Here is a 16,892-nt window from a genome sequence, read left to right as displayed (position 1 = left end):
TATTAGTACTGTTGGATTAGGTAAGTTCTCTTCTGGGGACACATCTGTGTTGGCTCACACACTTTTTAAAATATATATTTTAAAATATCTTTTTATTGCCGAAACCGGTTTGGCTCAGTGGATAGAGCGTTGGCCTGCGGACTGAAAGGTCCCAGGTTCGATTCCGGTCAAGGGCATGTACCTGGGTTGCGGGCATTTCCCCAGTGGGGGAAGTGCAGGAGGCAGCTGATCGATGTTTCTCTCTCATTGATGTTTCTGGCTCTCTATCTCTCTCCCTTCCTCTCTGTAAAAAATCAATAAAATATATTTAAAAAAAAATAAATAAAATATCTTTTTATTGATTTCAGAGAGGAAGGGAGAGGGAGAGATAGAAACACCAATGATGAGAAAGAATCATTAATTGGCTGCATCCTGCACACCCAACACTGGGGATAGAGCCCGGAACCTGGGCTTGTGCCCTCACGGGAATCGAACCGGCACCTCCTGCTTCTTAGGTTGACGCTTAACCACTGAGCCACACTGACCATGCAATATGGTTATTTTTAACTTAATTTTTTTTTCTTTTACAGAGAGAGGAAGGGATAGAGAGGGAGAGACATCCATCCGTTGCCTCGCGTTACCTCCCCTACGCACTACGACCAGGGGCCGAACCCACAACCTGGACCGGGAATGAGTGCACGGGCGAACGCTCAACCAACAGAACCAAACTAACTAGGGCCCCTCACACATGTTTTAACCCGCAGCACCGACACCACCCATCTCTGAACCACGCACCCTGGCAGCTACCAAGGGGCTTCAAACCCCCCACCTGTCAATCCTGCAAGTCTGTCGCAGAGCCCTCTGGGAAGTGTAGTTCTGAAGCGAGCGGAATTCCGGGAAATGTAGTTCTGCGCAGACACTTCCGCCTTCGGGAGGTGTCAGGGGGCTGCTGCGGCCTCCAGGGGGAGGCTTTGTGGCGCAGAGACGGGACCCGGAGGTTGCGGCCTGGGGCGGCCCCCGTGACCGCCCAGTCCCTCGGCCACCCTGGCGCGCGCACGAACGGCCCCGGAGCCGGTGCTGGGCAGGCCCGGAGAACGGCCCTGCGGCGCGGCGGTTCCCGTCCGGGTGGGTGGGGACCGCGGGGCTGCGGGAAGGGAGGGAGCGGGGTGCGGCGCGTTAGGGGGCCGGGTCTGTAGCAGTGGGTGCGGGGCGGCGAGAGTGTGCGGCCGGACGGAGACGTGGGGCCCCACGGGGGCCCGCCTGCGGCGGCGGGTGCGGGGCTGGGAGGAGGCCGGGAGCGGTGACTCGGGGGCGTTTGAGGATAAAGCGGTGAATGCAGTCACCTGAGCTCGGCGGGGGGCGAGATCGGGGAGGCGGGGGGCCACGCAGGGAAGGAACCGGCTGACGGTGCCGCGGGTGGATCTCCGGGAGCGGCTCGGGGGCGTCCGTAGACGGGGTGGCGGTGGTGGCGGCTCCGAGGCAGCAGCGGGTGAGGAGAGGCCCTGCCTGGACCGAGCAGCTTGGGAAGAGGCGCTTTCCGTTCGCTGGTTGCTGTCGGCTCTCCCAGGGCATCGCCAGGAGAGACCCGCTCAAGCCCCACGCCCTTCGCACTGGGCTGAAGAGTCCCGCTTCCCGGGCAAAGCCTGGCAGTCGGCTCACACCCGGTGTCACCTTCTCCCCTCTTTGCGGCCGATGAGCGGACTCTGCCGTCCCCCCCCTCTGTGCCCATTCCCATCCACGGGGACATGGGAGGCACCTTCCCGCTTCCTTCAGTAAAACGGGCCTCCGCGGTGTGACAGCCTCTCCTTGCCCCGCTCATTTGCTGGAAGGAGGCCCGCTGCTGGGTCTGCCTGTGGCAGGTTTGCTAGGAAAGGTGGAATCTGTCCCCCTGCATCCGAGTCTACCAGGTCCCGAGCTTACTGGACATTTCCCTTCCCTTCTTAGGAAGGAAATAGCCCTGTGCCACCCATGCCAGGAGGTCCTTCTCTGTCCCCGGTCTGGCTGGATGTCAGTGAAGACAGTGAAGAAAGTGTAAGTGTTTTTATGCATCAAAATTATATTTTTGTTTATCATGCTTCTTTTAAATCTTGGTTTGTCCCAGTAATTCCATCTAAGACAGTGGTTCTCAACCTTCCTAATACCCTTTAATACAGTTCTCATGTTGTGGTGACTCCCAACCATAAAATTACTTTCGTTGCTACTTCATAACTGTAATGTTGCTACTGTTATGAATCGTAATGTAAATATCTGATATGCAGGATGTATTTAGGCGACCCCTGTAAAGGGTCGTTCGACCCCCAAACGGGTCGCAACCCACAGGTTGAGAACCCCTGACAGGTGATATATGTTATACAGTTTGTGATCTTTCAAAAGTGTTAAAAATAGTGGTTGCATCCAGTTAATCTGGTTGGCATGTTAGGGAAATAATTAAAATCATCACCTGCCAACCCAGAAAACGTCTCCAAAAAAGTAGAAGAGAAAGAAAAGTTTTATTATTGAATAACAGTTAAACCAGAATGCAATGAGCATTGCAAGCAGTCTGCTAAAGAGATTGTAGAGACGGGGAGAAGGCTCACCCTTTTTGTACAACCCATCACACACAGGTTCTCTCGATAAATGATCACATGTCACACACAGTCCATCCTAGATTTACCTGGTGACTGGAGTGGCCATCAGTGTAGCCAACTGCCTTTACCCAAAGAAAAAACTAAACATTTCATATCTTTATGACATTCCCCTGGCGCCTGGGGTGGAAATCCGCCAATTAGGCTCCAAAGAGATGGCCTTCCAGGTCCCTAAGCAAGACATTCTTGGGTTGTTAAACGGGGCAAAGCTTCTTTAGCTTTAGGAAAGATTAACATACATCTCACAGGGGCAGAGAATTTACAATGACAGGTTTTCTAAAGTAAATGCTCTCTGAATAGGGGTTGGGAAGTCTCTCTCCTTTTTTCCATGAGGGAGAATTAGTTTTTCATTTTTAACTTACATTTGCTCTTACAGGTGTTTAAGCCCATACCCCCCTAGAGGTGTTAGCTACTCTCAGTACAAGCTCTGGTAATTTGCAGCAGGGGAGGCTGAGAACAGGCCTTTGAAGAGAGGGGAGGGACCCCGTAGAACCGCTGGACATGTGAGTCCCACCAACTCTCCAAGCAGCTCCTCAGGTCAGGGGTCAGGAGCCCTTAGAGCAGCGGTTCTCAACCTGTGGGTCGCGACCATCGGAAAACACATATATAATTACATATTGTTTTTGTGATTAATCACTATGCTTTAATTATGTTCAATTTGTAACAATGAAAATACATCTTGCATATCATATTTACATGACGATTCATAACAGTAGCAAAATTACAGTTATGAAGTAGCAATGAAAATAATTTTATGGTTGGGGGTCACCACAACATGAGGAACTGTATTAAAGGGTCGGGCATCAGGAAGGTTGAGAACCACTGCCTTAGAAGAAAGCCCTGGGGAACTGAGGAGGTAAGATGAGTAAACCCCCAAGGGCAGCTAAGCAGCCCTTGCCATTTGCATGGTTTTCTTAATTCACCTGGAGTTTGATCTGCCCCAGTTATCCCTAGAAACCTGTCTGGGGCTGTTCCTGCTGGTTTCTGAGGGAACAGGTGGGCAGTGTCTGCCCCAGTGTAAGCCCAGAAAGAAGCAACATTACAGGTTTCCTTAGGCCTCTTGCTGCCTCTGCTCTAGCTGTCACACATGCCGTGTGCCGTCAGCTTCACCACCGCTGTCTCCCCCGTGGTCTCTCTTCCTGCTGCTCTTTCTGTTGGTTCCTCTGATCTCTGCATTCCTTTTGCTCCATGGCTGAATTTGGAGTACAGAGCCAGCACCCAGGCTACTTCACCATCTTGATCTAAAAGCCAGTTCTGTTTACCATCCTGCCCAGAAATGAGTTGCATTTTACACTGTGGCACCTATGCAAGTAAATTTGATTTAAGTGCCCCCAGGAAATGTTGCTGCAGAAGGAGTGAGCCAAGATTGTATGTTCAGGCTTTGCTGAAGTCTCTGCAGAGAGTTCTGGGGTGTGTGCATGTGTGTGCATGTGTGTGTGTGTGTGCGTGTGTGTGTGATGGGGAAGGGGGTGGGGTGGGGCTGGTCCAGGTTTGTTTGGTTGAACCAGGCGAGTGGCTTCCATCTGGCATTTCCAGATGGGAGCCAGGGCTGCAAAGGGCAGGGCCAGGCTCAGCTGAGACCTGCCGGTGGCTCACATTCTGTCCTGCTTCTGATTTGAGTGCAGCAAACACTTGTCTGAGATCCCAGTGAGAGAGAACTGAGATTTAGGTTCCCAAATTAATTACACCATCTACACTAATAAAAGAGAAAAATGGTAATTGGCGTACGACGATACCCTTTTCATTGGCTAATCAGGGCTATATGCAAATTAACCGCCAACTATGATTGGCAGTTAACTGCCAACTAAGATTGGCAGTTAACTGCCAACAAGATGGCGGTTAATTTGCATATGTAGGCACAATGCAGGGAGGCGAAAGGGAAAGCAGGAAGAAGCCCCCTGCCACTGACAGTGATCAGAAACCCAGGAGGGAGCTAAGAGCTGGGGGGCAGGGCAAAGGCGGCCCCAGGGCCGCCTTTGCCCTGCCCCCCAGCCATGATCGGAGAATCAGGCGCCTTTGCCGCCCTGGCCAGTGATAGCAGGAAGTAGGGGTGGAGCCAGCGATGGGAGCTGGGCACGGTCGAAGCTGGCAGTCCCGGGAGCTAGGGGTCCCTTGCCTGGGCCTAAAGCGGAGCCCACGATCGCGGGGCCGCTGCAGCTGCGGGTCCCCGCTGCCCGAGCCGGATGCCTCAGCCAGAGGCTTTAGGCCTGGGCAGGGGCGGAGCCTGCAACTGTGGGGAGCTGGGGGTCCCCTGCCCAGGTCTGACACCTCTGCCGGAGGCCTCAGGCCTGGTCAAGGGGCCGATCCGGTGATTGGTGATCGGAGGGTGATGAGGGTCAACTCCTCTGGCCGAGGCATCAGGCCTGGGCGGGGGGCTGAGCCGGGGATTGGGGGGATATGATGGTCCCCTTGCCCAGGCCTGAAGCCTGGGTCAGAGGTGTCAGGCTTGGGTGGGGGGTGGAGCAAGCGATCAGAGGGAGATGGGGGTCCCCTGCCCAGGCATGATTCCTGGGCCAGAGGCCTCAGGCCTGGGCGGGGGCCAGAGCCAGTGATCGGGGGGAGATGGGGGTCCCCTGTCCAAGCCTGACACCTCTGGCGGAGGTGTCAGGCCTGGGCAAGGGGCCGATCAGGTGATCAGAGGGTGATGGGGGTCTATGCCTCTGGCTGAGGCATCAGGCCTGGGCAAGGGGCAGAGCCAGCAATCGGAGGGGTCTGGGGGTCCCCTGCCCAGGGCTGGGCCGGAGGCATCAGGCCTGGGCTGGGGGCAGAACCAGTGATGGGGGGAAATGAGGGTCCCCTGCCCAGGCCTTACACCTCTGTCAGAGGCGTCAGGCCTGGGCAAGGGGCCGATCCTGCGATTGGAGGGTGATGGGGGTCAACGCCTGAGGGCTCCCAGTATGTGAGAGGGGGCAGGCTGGGCTGAGGGACACTCCCCCCCCACACACACACACACCCAGTGCACGAATTTCGTGCACCGGGCCCCTAGTTTAAAATAAAATTCCCACTGCATCTCCAGGCCATGGCCCTCAGGAACAAGATGCCTCAAGTGAGGTAAGGAAGGAGAGGCAATTTCCAGAGCGTCAGGACAGAGAGAAGGCCCAGACCAGCAGAATTCCCCAAAGCAGCAGAAAATGATCATGCCACAGGTGAGTTATGTGTTTATTCTCCAGAAGTTTTTCCTGTGGGTGTGATGGGCTTAGAGGAATCTTTACAAGCAACAGGACAGGTATACATACATTTAGATCCTAACCATAGAAAACAGTATAAACTTGGGAAGGATGCTGTTATGCAAAGAGCTGAGGTTCAAGAAGGCCTAAGTATATTGCTTGCTGGTTCCAAAGAAATAACCCAGAGGTCTGGCTGTGAAAGACATGAGTTTATTAGGACTTATGAGTGCACCGGTGAAGTCTCTGAAACACAGGTTTTTTCAGTCCAGGGTTATGGACAGTACAGAAAACAAAGCAAACAGGGTTATAAGTCCTGCAGGCAGGATGGACCTGCTTGCGTGCAAGCTGTGTGAGATCAAAACGCCAGCTGTTAAAATCCAGGCTCACATCCGAGAGGTTTCTTTCTGGTTGTTCCTTGACTGGGGAGCTGGCAGGCTCTCCCAGGGTCCTCCAATGCACTTACCAACGGCCCTCATTGCATTTCCCTGGGGGGAGGGGCCCACATACCACACAGATGTCAAGGAAGCACAAGTGGGTGTGGAATCAAACCAAAGTCTTCCAGTTGGAACACAGATGTACAAGAAATGGGTCCTTCACGGTTAGAGATGGGCTGCAGGCTTTCTCCAGCGGTTCCCAGAAGCCGGGCAGACAGGGCAGCAGGAACAGCTACAAAAGGCAAAGCCCTTACCGGGTAGGGAGCAAGTGTTTCCTGAAGATTCCACGTGGAGGAAACTTGTCGACAGCCATTCATGTCGCTGACATGAGCGCATTTATTAGGAGGGATTCTTAGGAGGCCCCTAGGTGCGAGCGAAGGGTGTGAATCGGGAGGATGCAGAACACAGGCATTTAGAGGACGGCAGCAGTGGGCCTGCAGGACACGCTGCCTGTCTTCTACGCTTAGGAAAGAACCTGAATCACGGGCAGAAGTGGTCATTAAAAAACCTTCAGGCGGCCGGAACCGGTTTGGCTCAGTGGATGGAGCGTCGGCCTGCGGACTGAAAGGTCCCAGGTTCGATTCCGGTCAAGGGCATGTACCTGGGTTGCGGGCACATCCCCAGTGGGAGATGTGCAGGAGGCAGCTGATCGATGTTCTCTCTCATCGATGTTTCTAACTCTCTATCTCTCTCCCTTCCTCTCTGTAAAAAATCAATAAAAATATATTAAAAAAAAAAAAACCTTCAGGCGGCCCCATCATAATCGCTCGGTTGGAAACGTTTTTGCTTCTGTTGGCAAAAGCTGAGCACGAGGGTGTCTGCCTTCAGCCCTGTTCCCTCAATTTCTTTTCTTTCTTTTTTTTTTTTTTAATATATATTTTATTGATTCTTCTACAGAGAGGAAGGGAGAGAGACAGAGAGCTAGAAACATCGATGAGAGAGGAACATCGATCAGCTGCCTCCTGCACATCTCCCACTGGGGATGTGCCCGCAACCCAGGCACACGCCCTTGACCGGAATCGAACCCGGGACCCCTCAGTCCGCAGGCCAACGCTCTATCCACTGAGCCAAACCGGCCTCGGCAATTTCTTGACTCAAAGAAACAGACTGTCATGTCCCTTCCCTTTTCAAAGCCACTCCTACCCACTGAGCTAACTTCCCTCTTTCTCTTTCCCTCCCTTCATTCCTTTCTTTTAAAAATTCTGTTTAAACTAGTGTACAGTTACACTGGCTTTTCTCCTTTCTTTTTTTAATACATTTTTATTGATTTCAGAGAGGAAGGGAGAGGGAGAGAGAGATAGAAACATCATGAGAGATAATCACTGATTGTCTGCCTCCTGCATGCCCCCCCCTCCCCCCCCCCCCCGCCCCAGGATCAAGCCCACAACCCAGGCACGTGCCCTGACTGGGAATCGAACTGTAACCTCCTTGTTCATAGGTCGGCTCTCAACATCTGAGGTAGCCCAGCTGCCAGTATCAGAGTAGCCAGTTAAAGCAATGGCCAAACCTTAGCCTGTATCACTCAGTGGTTAGAGCGTCAGCCCTCGGATTAGATTCTGGTCAAGGGCATGTACCTTGGTTGCAGGCTTGATGCCCAGACCTGGTTGGGACGTGTGTGGAAGATAACCAGTCAATGTGTCTCACATCGATGTTTCTCCCTCTCGTCTTTCCCCCTCCCTTTCACTCTCTCTAAAAATCAGTAAAAGAAATGTCCTCAGTGAGGACAAACAAACAAACAAACAAATAAAAATAAAGTAACGGCCAGCCAAAACCGGTTTGGCTCAGTGGATAGAGCGTTGGCCTGCGGACTGAAGGGTCCCAGGTTCGATTCCGGTCAAGGGCATGTACCTGGGTTGTGGGCACATCCCCAGTGGGAGATTTGCAGGAGGCAGCTGATCGATGTTTCTCTCTCATTGATGTTTCTGACTCTCTATCCCTCTCCCTTCCTCTCTGTAAAAAATCAATAAAATATATTTTAAAAAAAATAAAATAAAAGTAAAGTAACAGCCAAAGTGAGAGTAACTGAGCCTCTAATTGTATACTGCAATGGTGCAGCCAGAACCTAACTGAGAAGGCACCTGCCCCCCATCCGTTTCCTGCAGCACACAGGTGGAGGCTCAGGTGGGTCAGCGCAGACCTGGGGTTGCCCCTTTCCTCCATCTCTAGGCTCTCTATTCTGTTCCATTCATCCATACATGTACTCGTTCACAATACTACCTTGTCCTAACTACTGTGGCTTCATAGGAAGTCTTAAAGTCAGGCCATTTCAGTCCTGCACCATTTTCTTTTTCCAAGTCCTTTTTGCTGCACTAGTTCCTTTGCATTTTGTCCCAGTGCCCTCTATATCCTTGTTTCATAGCCTCTGTAACACCTTACTACCTGTGACCCCCAAAAGACAACATATCTGAGAAGATAATTTTTTTTTTCTTACTCATCTTTCTATTTCTGGCACCTGTTACAGTTCTGGGAACCGTACGTGCTCAATATCTGTGTTCTAGACGACATCTACAGAGCTAGCCAGCTGTTCCTACCCGGGAGCAGAGGCACCCCCGGGGAAGGAGAGTGTTTGAGTGACTGAGACAGGGTACTGTCATTTAGCAGGTAGTGGCCAGGCTTGCTGAAGGGCTCCCACTGAGTGGGGCAGTTGCACTCAGCGAAGAATTGTTCCCAAGTACCAGTGGCGCCTTCTTTGAGAAACAGCACTTATTTAAAGACAACCTATTTCAGTTTCTTATTTAGTGGATAGATGAATGAGTTCATAATGATAGATATTTTAGTAATATTTTTGTCTCTCTCTCAGGGTATAATGCAAGATTAGGATATTATATTAGTTGACCATTGCTGTGTAACAAATTACCCCCAAACCTTATTGGCTGAAAACACAGGATTTTATCTCACAGTGTCTGTGGGTTAGGATTCTGCCAGCTGCTTACCCGTTGGGTTCTGTAGTCAAGATGTTGAGAAGGGCAGTGGTCCTCTGCAGGTGCAGTCGGGGATGATCCCCTTTCAAGCTCACTCACGTGGGATGCCTTTCAGCATGGCAGCTGGACTCCCCCAGAGAGCCAGAGAGGGTTTCCCCGACAGAAGTGCATTCTTCTGTAAGCCGATCTGGGAGGTGATGTTCTCTCACTTTGGGCTTGTTCTATTCAGCGGCAGTGTGTCAGTACGCCCAGCCTGTATTCAGGAGGGGAGTGTTACCCAGATGCATGAATACCAGGAGTTAGAGGTCAGTGGGGCCACTGAGGGACTGCCTAACTCTATAGAGAAGAAAGCCTGCATTCTATATGAGAATCACTTCTGCTTTAACAGGGATTCTGCTTTTCTAGATATCATTTGAGGATGTGGCTGTGGATTTCACATTGGAGGAGTGGCAGCTACTAAATCCCATCCAAAAGAACTTGTACAGAGATGTGATGTTGGAGAACTATAGCAATCTAGTGTTCTTGGGTAAGAACATTCTTTTTTTTATTTTTTATTGTTTTATTGCTTAAAGTATTACAAAGGGAGAACATTCTTATGTAATGCAGTGTGTGCCCAATAATGGTGGGGCCTCTAATATTTTATTGATTTTGGGTTTAAGTTACAGATGTCAATGATTCTTTGATTTCTATACCCAACTGAAAGATTTTTATTCACTTGCTTTATTTTGTAGCCTTTGTAGTAAAATATTCTTCACACTTAAGAGTCCCTTAGCTCAAGCAGCTGTGTCCAACTAATAGGTCATGAAATTCTCAAACCTGATGCAGTTTTGAAGCTGGAGCAAGAAGAGCCCTGGAAAATAAATGAAGAAATTCTAAATCACAACTTCTCAGGTGAGAGATAATCCAGTGTATGGCATATGGTGAAGGTTACATCTCAGGTTTTTGAAGAAAGTTTGCTACTCTTGAAATGTTATGTATAAACCTGTTTAAAGTCCTTAGGTCTTTAGAGTTGACTCAGAACTGTTGACATAGTTCTGCATGATTTTTAACGTGCCCTAGATTCTGGTCTCCACGTCAGGATGTTCTTTGGGTGGAGTTGATGAAATGCACCTATCTTACCCACATTCAGAGCCAGTCATTTCGGCTCTTGCTTCCATGGATAAGGCTCTTCCAGCCTTCTCATTCTCCATTTCCTTCTCTCCTGCACCGGAGGCAGGTTTCTCTCTTCCTCTTTAGGAATTTGTAGGTTTTCCTCATTTTAGGTGACATTGATTACATTTGAGTTTCCTTTAATATTTTTCTTTTCTCGCACGGGAGGGTTGTGGGTTCCAATGCCCTGGTAAAGGGCATGTACTTGGGTTGCAGGTTTGATCCCTGACCCTAGTCGCAGGGTGTGTGGGAGGCAACCACATCAATATTTCTCTCTCTCTCTCTCTCTCTCTCCCTCCCTCCCTCCTCACGCCCACCCCCTCATTCCCTCCCTTTCACTATCTCTAAAAATAAAATGGGGAAAAATATTGTCAGGTAAGGATTAACAAAACAAAAAAAAATTTTTTTAACCACTCCAGTATTTGATTAGAAGTTGCTTGTCTTTTTTATCTCATGATCACTGTTCCTTGAGTATATGTCATATTTTCTTATTTAACAGCTTGTGTTTATATAAACATTTGTAATTTTTAAAGTCTGTTTTCATTTTTGTTAAAAATTTTAATGCCTAGTAAGTAGACAATGTATTTGGGAGATGTTTTTGGACTGGGATCCTAGGCTCCATTTCAGAAATTTTAATTAATAAACACAATCATTGGGGGATTTACACAGTATGGTTCATTTTTTCATTTTTAGAAGAACTCTGGCTAGATAATAATGTCAAAATGTGGCACCACAATAATCAAGACAAGCTTAAAAATATGGAGAAAGGCCATCAATATGTTTTGGGGAAAATATTTCATTCAAGCATTAACTTTGTTCATTTAGGAATGAGACTCCATAAATGTGGCACAAGTGAAAAAAGTTTGAATCATCCTTTTGATTTTCTTATTCAAAAAAATAACCGTGGAAGAAAGAAACTTGAGCTCAATAAGAAATTGTTATTCTGTATCAAAACTGACAGAACCTTTGGTGAAATAAAATACTGTGATTGCAATAAATGTAGAAAGGCCTGCAACCAAGAGTCATGGCTCATTACAAACCATACAACACACAGAGGAGTCTATTTATGCATGGAATGTGGTAAAGTTTTTAACAAGAAGTCACAGCTTATTATACATCACAGAACTCATACGGGAGAGAAGCCCTATGGATGCAGTGAATGTGGGAAAGCCTTCTCACAAAAGTCACTGCTCACTATTCATCAAAGGACTCATTCAGGAGAGAAACCATATGGATGTGGTGAATGTCCAAGAGCTTTCAGTAGGAAGTCACTGCTCATTCTACATCAAAGAACTCATACCGGAGAGAAGCCCTATGGATGCAGCGAGTGTGGGAAAGCCTTCAGCAGGAAGTCACAGCTTAAAAGACATCAAATAACCCATACAAGAGAGAAACCCTATGGCTGTAGTGACTGCGGGAAGTCTTTCTCCCAGAAATTAAAGCTCATTACACATCAGAGAACGCATACAGGAGAGAAACCCTATAAATGTAGTGACTGTGGCAAAGCCTTCTTTTGGAAGTCACAGCTCATTACTCATCAAAGAACCCACACAGGGAAGAAACCTTATGCATGTAGTGAGTGTAAAAAAGCCTTCAGCAGGAACTCACTCCTTATCAGGCATCAGAGGATTCACACAGGAGAGAAGCCCTATGAATGCAGTGAATGTGGTGACGCCTTCATCAGAAAACCACAGCTTATCAGACATCAAATCACACACACAGGAGAGAAGAACTGTCAGTGTAGTGACTGTGGGGAAGCCTTCTTTAAGAAGTCAGAGTTAATAAGACATCAAAAACTTCATTTAGGAGAGAGACCCTATGGATGTGTTGAATGTGGTAAAACCTTCTTTGGGAAGTCACAGCTTCTTACACATCAGAGAACTCACACTGGAGAGAAACCTTTTGAATGCAATGAATGTGGGAAAGCCTTCACCCAAAAGTCAAGCCTGATATCCCATCAGAGAACTCATACAGGCGAGAAACCCTATGAATGCAGTGAGTGTGGGAAAACCTTCAGTGAGAAGTCAAGTCTCATTCATCATCAGAGAACCCATACTGGGGAAAAGCCCTTTGAATGTAGTGAATGTAGGAAAGCTTTTGCCTGGAAGCCACAGCTTCTTCGGCATCAAAGAATCCATACAGGGGAGAAACCCTATGCATGCAATGAATGTGGGAAAGCCTTTGTTCAGAAAGTACAACTCATTAAACATCAGAGAAATCATACAGGAGAGAAATCTTATGGATGCAGTGATTGTGCAAAAGCTTTCTTTGAGAAGGCACAGCTAATTATACATCAGAGAATTCATACAGGAGAAAGGCCCTATAAATGTGGAGAATGTGGAAAATCTTTCACTAGAAAGTCACACCTTATGAGGCATCAGAGAATTCACACAGGTGATAAATACTATGGGTGCAACGAATGCGGGACTACCTTCAAGAGGAAGTCACAGCTCATGATCCATCAGAAGAATCATGTAATATAGAAACCACATGAGAGCAGTGAGTATGGAAAGGCTGCTAGCAGATGTCATGCCTCTTATTGCTTCTGAGGATACACACACGGGACAGAAACCCTGTCATTGCAGTGACTGTTGGGAAAAAATTTTTATTGGAAAGGCAGTGTCACTAAAAAGAATTCAGAGATTTTTTAAAAAGTAGACAATATAAGAAAGCCTTCTCCCAGAAGACACAACTTATTACACATTGATAGCTCATCTATCAATAACAGAAACTTCTGGTCAAAAGTGAAAGCTTGTTAAATATTTAGAAGACCTAAATAGGTCATAACAAGTGAGAGGAAGATTTCATTCAGAGTAACATACTTACTAGAGAATGTGTACATACGGGAAATACTGAGTATTAGAGATTTCATAGGCAGAAGTAGTCCTAGTAGTTGGAAGAACTTTATAAACATCATACTATTGAAATAATTCAGTAACGAAGTAGTTTGTTGTACACAAATTATAAGAGATGGTCATTTTTAAATGGTAGATATGTTTTAAGTGTGAAGACATCTGCTTTCTGCAGTGGTGGCAGGTCAAGGACCGAATTAACTCTCTGGCCTTAAACAGCTAAAAACTGGTGTTAGACATGTGACAAGCAGAGGTTTGTCATCGCTGGCAGAAGGTGGACAAAGTGGTGGCAGTTTCCAGGCTGCAGCTCAGGGAAGGGAACAAGCGTAGTCCTGCCACGTTGAATAGAGTTGCAGGATTGGCATTTGGGGAGGCCATGGCAATAGCATTTGCAAGGAAAGCAGTGGAGGGGAAGGAGCCTCCCAGAGAGAGGACTGCAGAAATAGACATGTTGTCCTGTGAGCTGATAAAGTGGGCTGGAAAGCAGTAGGCTGAGCAGTTCCTAGAACTCATTGCAGGGCTGACAACAGTTCCCACCGGCCACAGTGGAAACAACTTTTAATACATGGGCTTCAGGTAGAATTCCCGGAAGACTGTTGCCTTAGTAGTGTGGTAATTAACCCTAGATTAAAAGCTACTTTGGACCCACAATGTCTGGCATGCAAAAAGGCAAGAAACTGTGACTTGTAATCAGTAGAAAAATAATCAGTAGAGACATAGAAAAGACTGTGGTTAGAAGTGGTTAGATGCCGAAACCGGTTTGGCTCAGTGGATAAAGCGTCGGCTTGCGGACTGAAAGGTCCCAGGTTCGATTCCGGTAAAGGGCATGTACCTGGGTTGCGGGCACATCCCCAGTAGGAGATGTGCAGGAGGCAGCTGATCGGTGTTTCTCTCTCATCGATGTTTCTAACTCTCTATCTCTCTCCCTTCCTCTCTGTAAAAAATCAATAAAATGTATTTTAAAAAAAAAAAGAAGTGGTTAGAATTAGTAGACATGGATGTTGATATAGCTATTATAAAGCAGAGGAAAACATGAATTTGATGAAACTTGAAGTGGAAGATATATTTTTAAAAGCCAAATGGGGCTTCACAGGGTGAGAATTTCTTAAAATTTAAAAAAAAAAATGTGGGTGGAATTAAGAACAGATTAGACATAGAAGAAGAAAATAATGAACCTGAATACTAAGAATAAAAACTATCCAAATGAGGTACACAGAGAAAAAAGAGGGAAGGGAATGGGGGGTCCACTACAATGGTATGAAATACATATAATTGGAGTTTCAGAAGGGAAGAGAGAAGAGGCAAAAGAGACTATTTGAGTAAGTAGTGGCTGAAAAATTTCCACATATGCTGAAAAGTATAACTCCACATATTCAAGAAGCTCAAAGAACACAAAACAGAAGAAACAAAATCATGCCAATGGACATCATGTCAACTTGATGAAAACCAGTGAGAACCTCAGTAAAGCAACTGAAGAAAAAAAGACAAAGAATGACAGCACACTTCTGACTAAAGACTGGGGAACCATTTGTAAATTACTGAAAGAGGATAAAAAACCTGCAACCTAGAATTTACCCATCAAAAGCATCTTTCAAAAATGAAAACAAAAAGATTTTTCAGGAAAACAAAAGGAGAATTCATCACTGAACACCTGCCTTCAGGAAACATTAAAGTTGTTTTGGGGCAGCAGGAAAATAACATTAAGTGGAAATTTGCATCTTCAGGATGAAAGGAAGAGTTCTAGAAATGGCGAATATATAGGTAAATATAAAAGCTATTTTTCTCATTTTAAAACAGTAATAGTCCTGCTTACAGCAAAGCAATGACAATGTGTTTTGCGTTATGATCTACTTAGAAGTAAAGTGTATGACCACAATAGTGCGTAAGTATGAACCTTTAAAGATAGTTGAATAGACTGTATCATCGGAGTCAGAAACCCGTTTCCTCGGGGCACAGGATGGCTTGTGTTTGTAGCAGCTACACAGAATATGCATGGTGACGTTCCAGTGATGGTTTCTCTAGCAGTGCTGTGTGATCTGTGTATGATAATAAAGTGGTTTCCACCATCAGGATTCTCTCTGCCCCCTTACTTGCCATATGGTGGAGGGAAAGGCCATTTTGGGGCATGAGTGAGTTCCATACATTTGTCCTATTGTGAGTAGTGTTTGTATGCAGCAGACTGTGTCAAGCGGTGTCTGAGCTCTGGGACCAGCCATGCTCTCCGTATGAGAATGGGGTACATCGCTAAAACGAAGGTCAGGCTGCTGTTCCTGCTGAGGCACAATCTGTTAGCTGCTGCTTTGTTCTCCCACTGACAGCACATCTGGGGGTCGGGGCTACACCGGCTCTGACCTGTTGCTGACACTTGTCTTGGTGCTGTATTTGAAAAGAAAACCTCTGTGCCTATGTTTACTGTGTACAGTTTGATAAATCGATACGAGTGAGTGTGATCAATAGGAACAATAAACTCTGGCTTCCATTCCAGCTCTGTTTCCCAAACCTAATCTGAACGCACACCAGTTCCCAAAACATTATGATCAGCTACACCTAAAACATCAAGTGAAAAGCACATCTCAATTCCGTTGTTGGCTGTGTTGAGTTAATGAGCCACCTAGTCCTTCGCTCACCTGGTTGGGGTCTGGTGTCTGCACAGATGGAAAAAGGCTGCTTTTTTGCAAACTAAACATGGGTGGAGGGGACCCCTAATCCTCTGAGGCTTAACAGAGTAGAAAACCCGTAGCTTAGCCATTCCAAGAACATAGTTTCCAAGAAAAGTAGAGAGGAGACACAGTGTGTTAAGGTTTACCCACATCTGCCCTGTGCTTCTGAAGATGAGGGTCTGGTAGGACTGTAGGCAGTTAAAAGTTGGAAACGCCAACAATGTCACCAAACCAAACCCTTGTTACACAGATTGGCAATGTCTTGCCAAAGTTCACATAGTGGCCGTGCTAGGCCTGATTCCACATCCTTCCGTCCAGTGCTCTGCCGAAGGGACACACAGGTACCCTTGGCTTCCTTTCCTGTCTTACTACCTCGCACCCACCATCGTCAGTTAGGCCCCTGCTTGGATTAGTGCCTGAGTGAGGGTGTTCAATTGCACGCTTTTGCATTATTGAGGGTTTGCCATGGAAGGAATGAGGAATCACTAACTCTGCCATTCGTTATGCACTGGCACCTCCGGGAGGGGGGGTGCTTCGTGCTTTTCTGTGTGTTTAGCTCATCGCTAACTACAAGGTATTTCGATATACCAAGGTCACTCAGCTCCCAAGTGGCAGAGTTGGCTTGGAACCCCTCTATCTCCCTAGAAATGAAGATAGATACTTAGGATACTACTATTAATTATTCTGTGTTCATCGCTGTTTAAAACAGCTCAGGTAGCTCAAAATCCTTACGTTTACGTTACTTTCACTGACTAAAGTCAATGACTGAGGGTTTGAAAAAGTCAGGAGCACAAGAGGTACACTTCATTTACATGACTAGCTATCCTGCTACGGTGTCATTTTTGACACATTAAGCTTTTTGGGGCTCCCATTTCCCAACAAAACTGAAATGGGACTGTAGTGGTCCTGCCGTGTCCGATCCATCCGTGCTGTGAGGAGGGGTGGGGGCCATGATCCCCAGGCCCTGGGGATGTCATTTGAGATATGATCCATTTGTCCATTTGTCAGGATTGTCCACTGACTACAAAATGTATTTATTCTAGCAGCTGTTTTGTGGTTTTCATAAGATATCAGATGCAGAACAAGACTTCCTATCCATTAAACCA

At 47.1% G+C, this 16,892-nt stretch overlaps 1 protein-coding gene across 3 annotated transcripts; it reads left to right on the top strand.

The window, feature by feature from the left end:
* Window positions 1-891: 891 nt before the first annotated feature.
* Window positions 892-15,195, top strand: ZNF605 (zinc finger protein 605). Of its 3 annotated transcripts, none has more exons than XM_059676786.1 (6): window positions 892-1,104; window positions 1,924-2,010; window positions 5,620-5,749; window positions 9,531-9,651; window positions 9,924-10,016; window positions 11,100-15,195. In XM_059676786.1, exons 3-6 carry the CDS (start codon window positions 5,735-5,737, stop codon window positions 12,755-12,757), a joined length of 1,887 nt encoding a protein of 628 aa, XP_059532769.1. In that variant the 5' UTR covers window positions 892-1,104; window positions 1,924-2,010; window positions 5,620-5,734; the 3' UTR covers window positions 12,758-15,195. The 3 variants fall into 3 exon arrangements, with proteins under 3 accessions (XP_059532769.1, XP_059532768.1, XP_059532770.1); XM_059676785.1 differs by having other exon boundaries at window positions 10,968-15,195; XM_059676787.1 differs by lacking the exons at window positions 892-1,104; window positions 1,924-2,010; window positions 5,620-5,749 and having other exon boundaries at window positions 9,857-10,016; window positions 10,968-15,195.
* Window positions 15,196-16,892: the final 1,697 nt, after the last annotated feature.

The sequence above is a fragment of the Myotis daubentonii genome, chromosome 19 (genome assembly GCF_963259705.1).
Source record: "Myotis daubentonii chromosome 19, mMyoDau2.1, whole genome shotgun sequence".
In the NCBI taxonomy this organism is placed as follows: Eukaryota; Metazoa; Chordata; class Mammalia; order Chiroptera; family Vespertilionidae; genus Myotis; species Myotis daubentonii.
This window is presented reverse-complemented; position numbering and strand designations above follow the sequence as displayed.

Excerpts from the sequence above, each read along its gene's own strand:
- ZNF605 (XM_059676785.1), top strand. Across the intron at positions 9,652-9,923 it reads TAGCAATCTAGTGTTCTTGG|GTCATGAAATTCTCAAACCT; the intron begins GTAAGAACATTC and ends TCCAACTAATAG. Across the intron at positions 10,017-10,967 it reads TCTAAATCACAACTTCTCAG|AAGAACTCTGGCTAGATAAT; the intron begins GTGAGAGATAAT and ends TTTCATTTTTAG.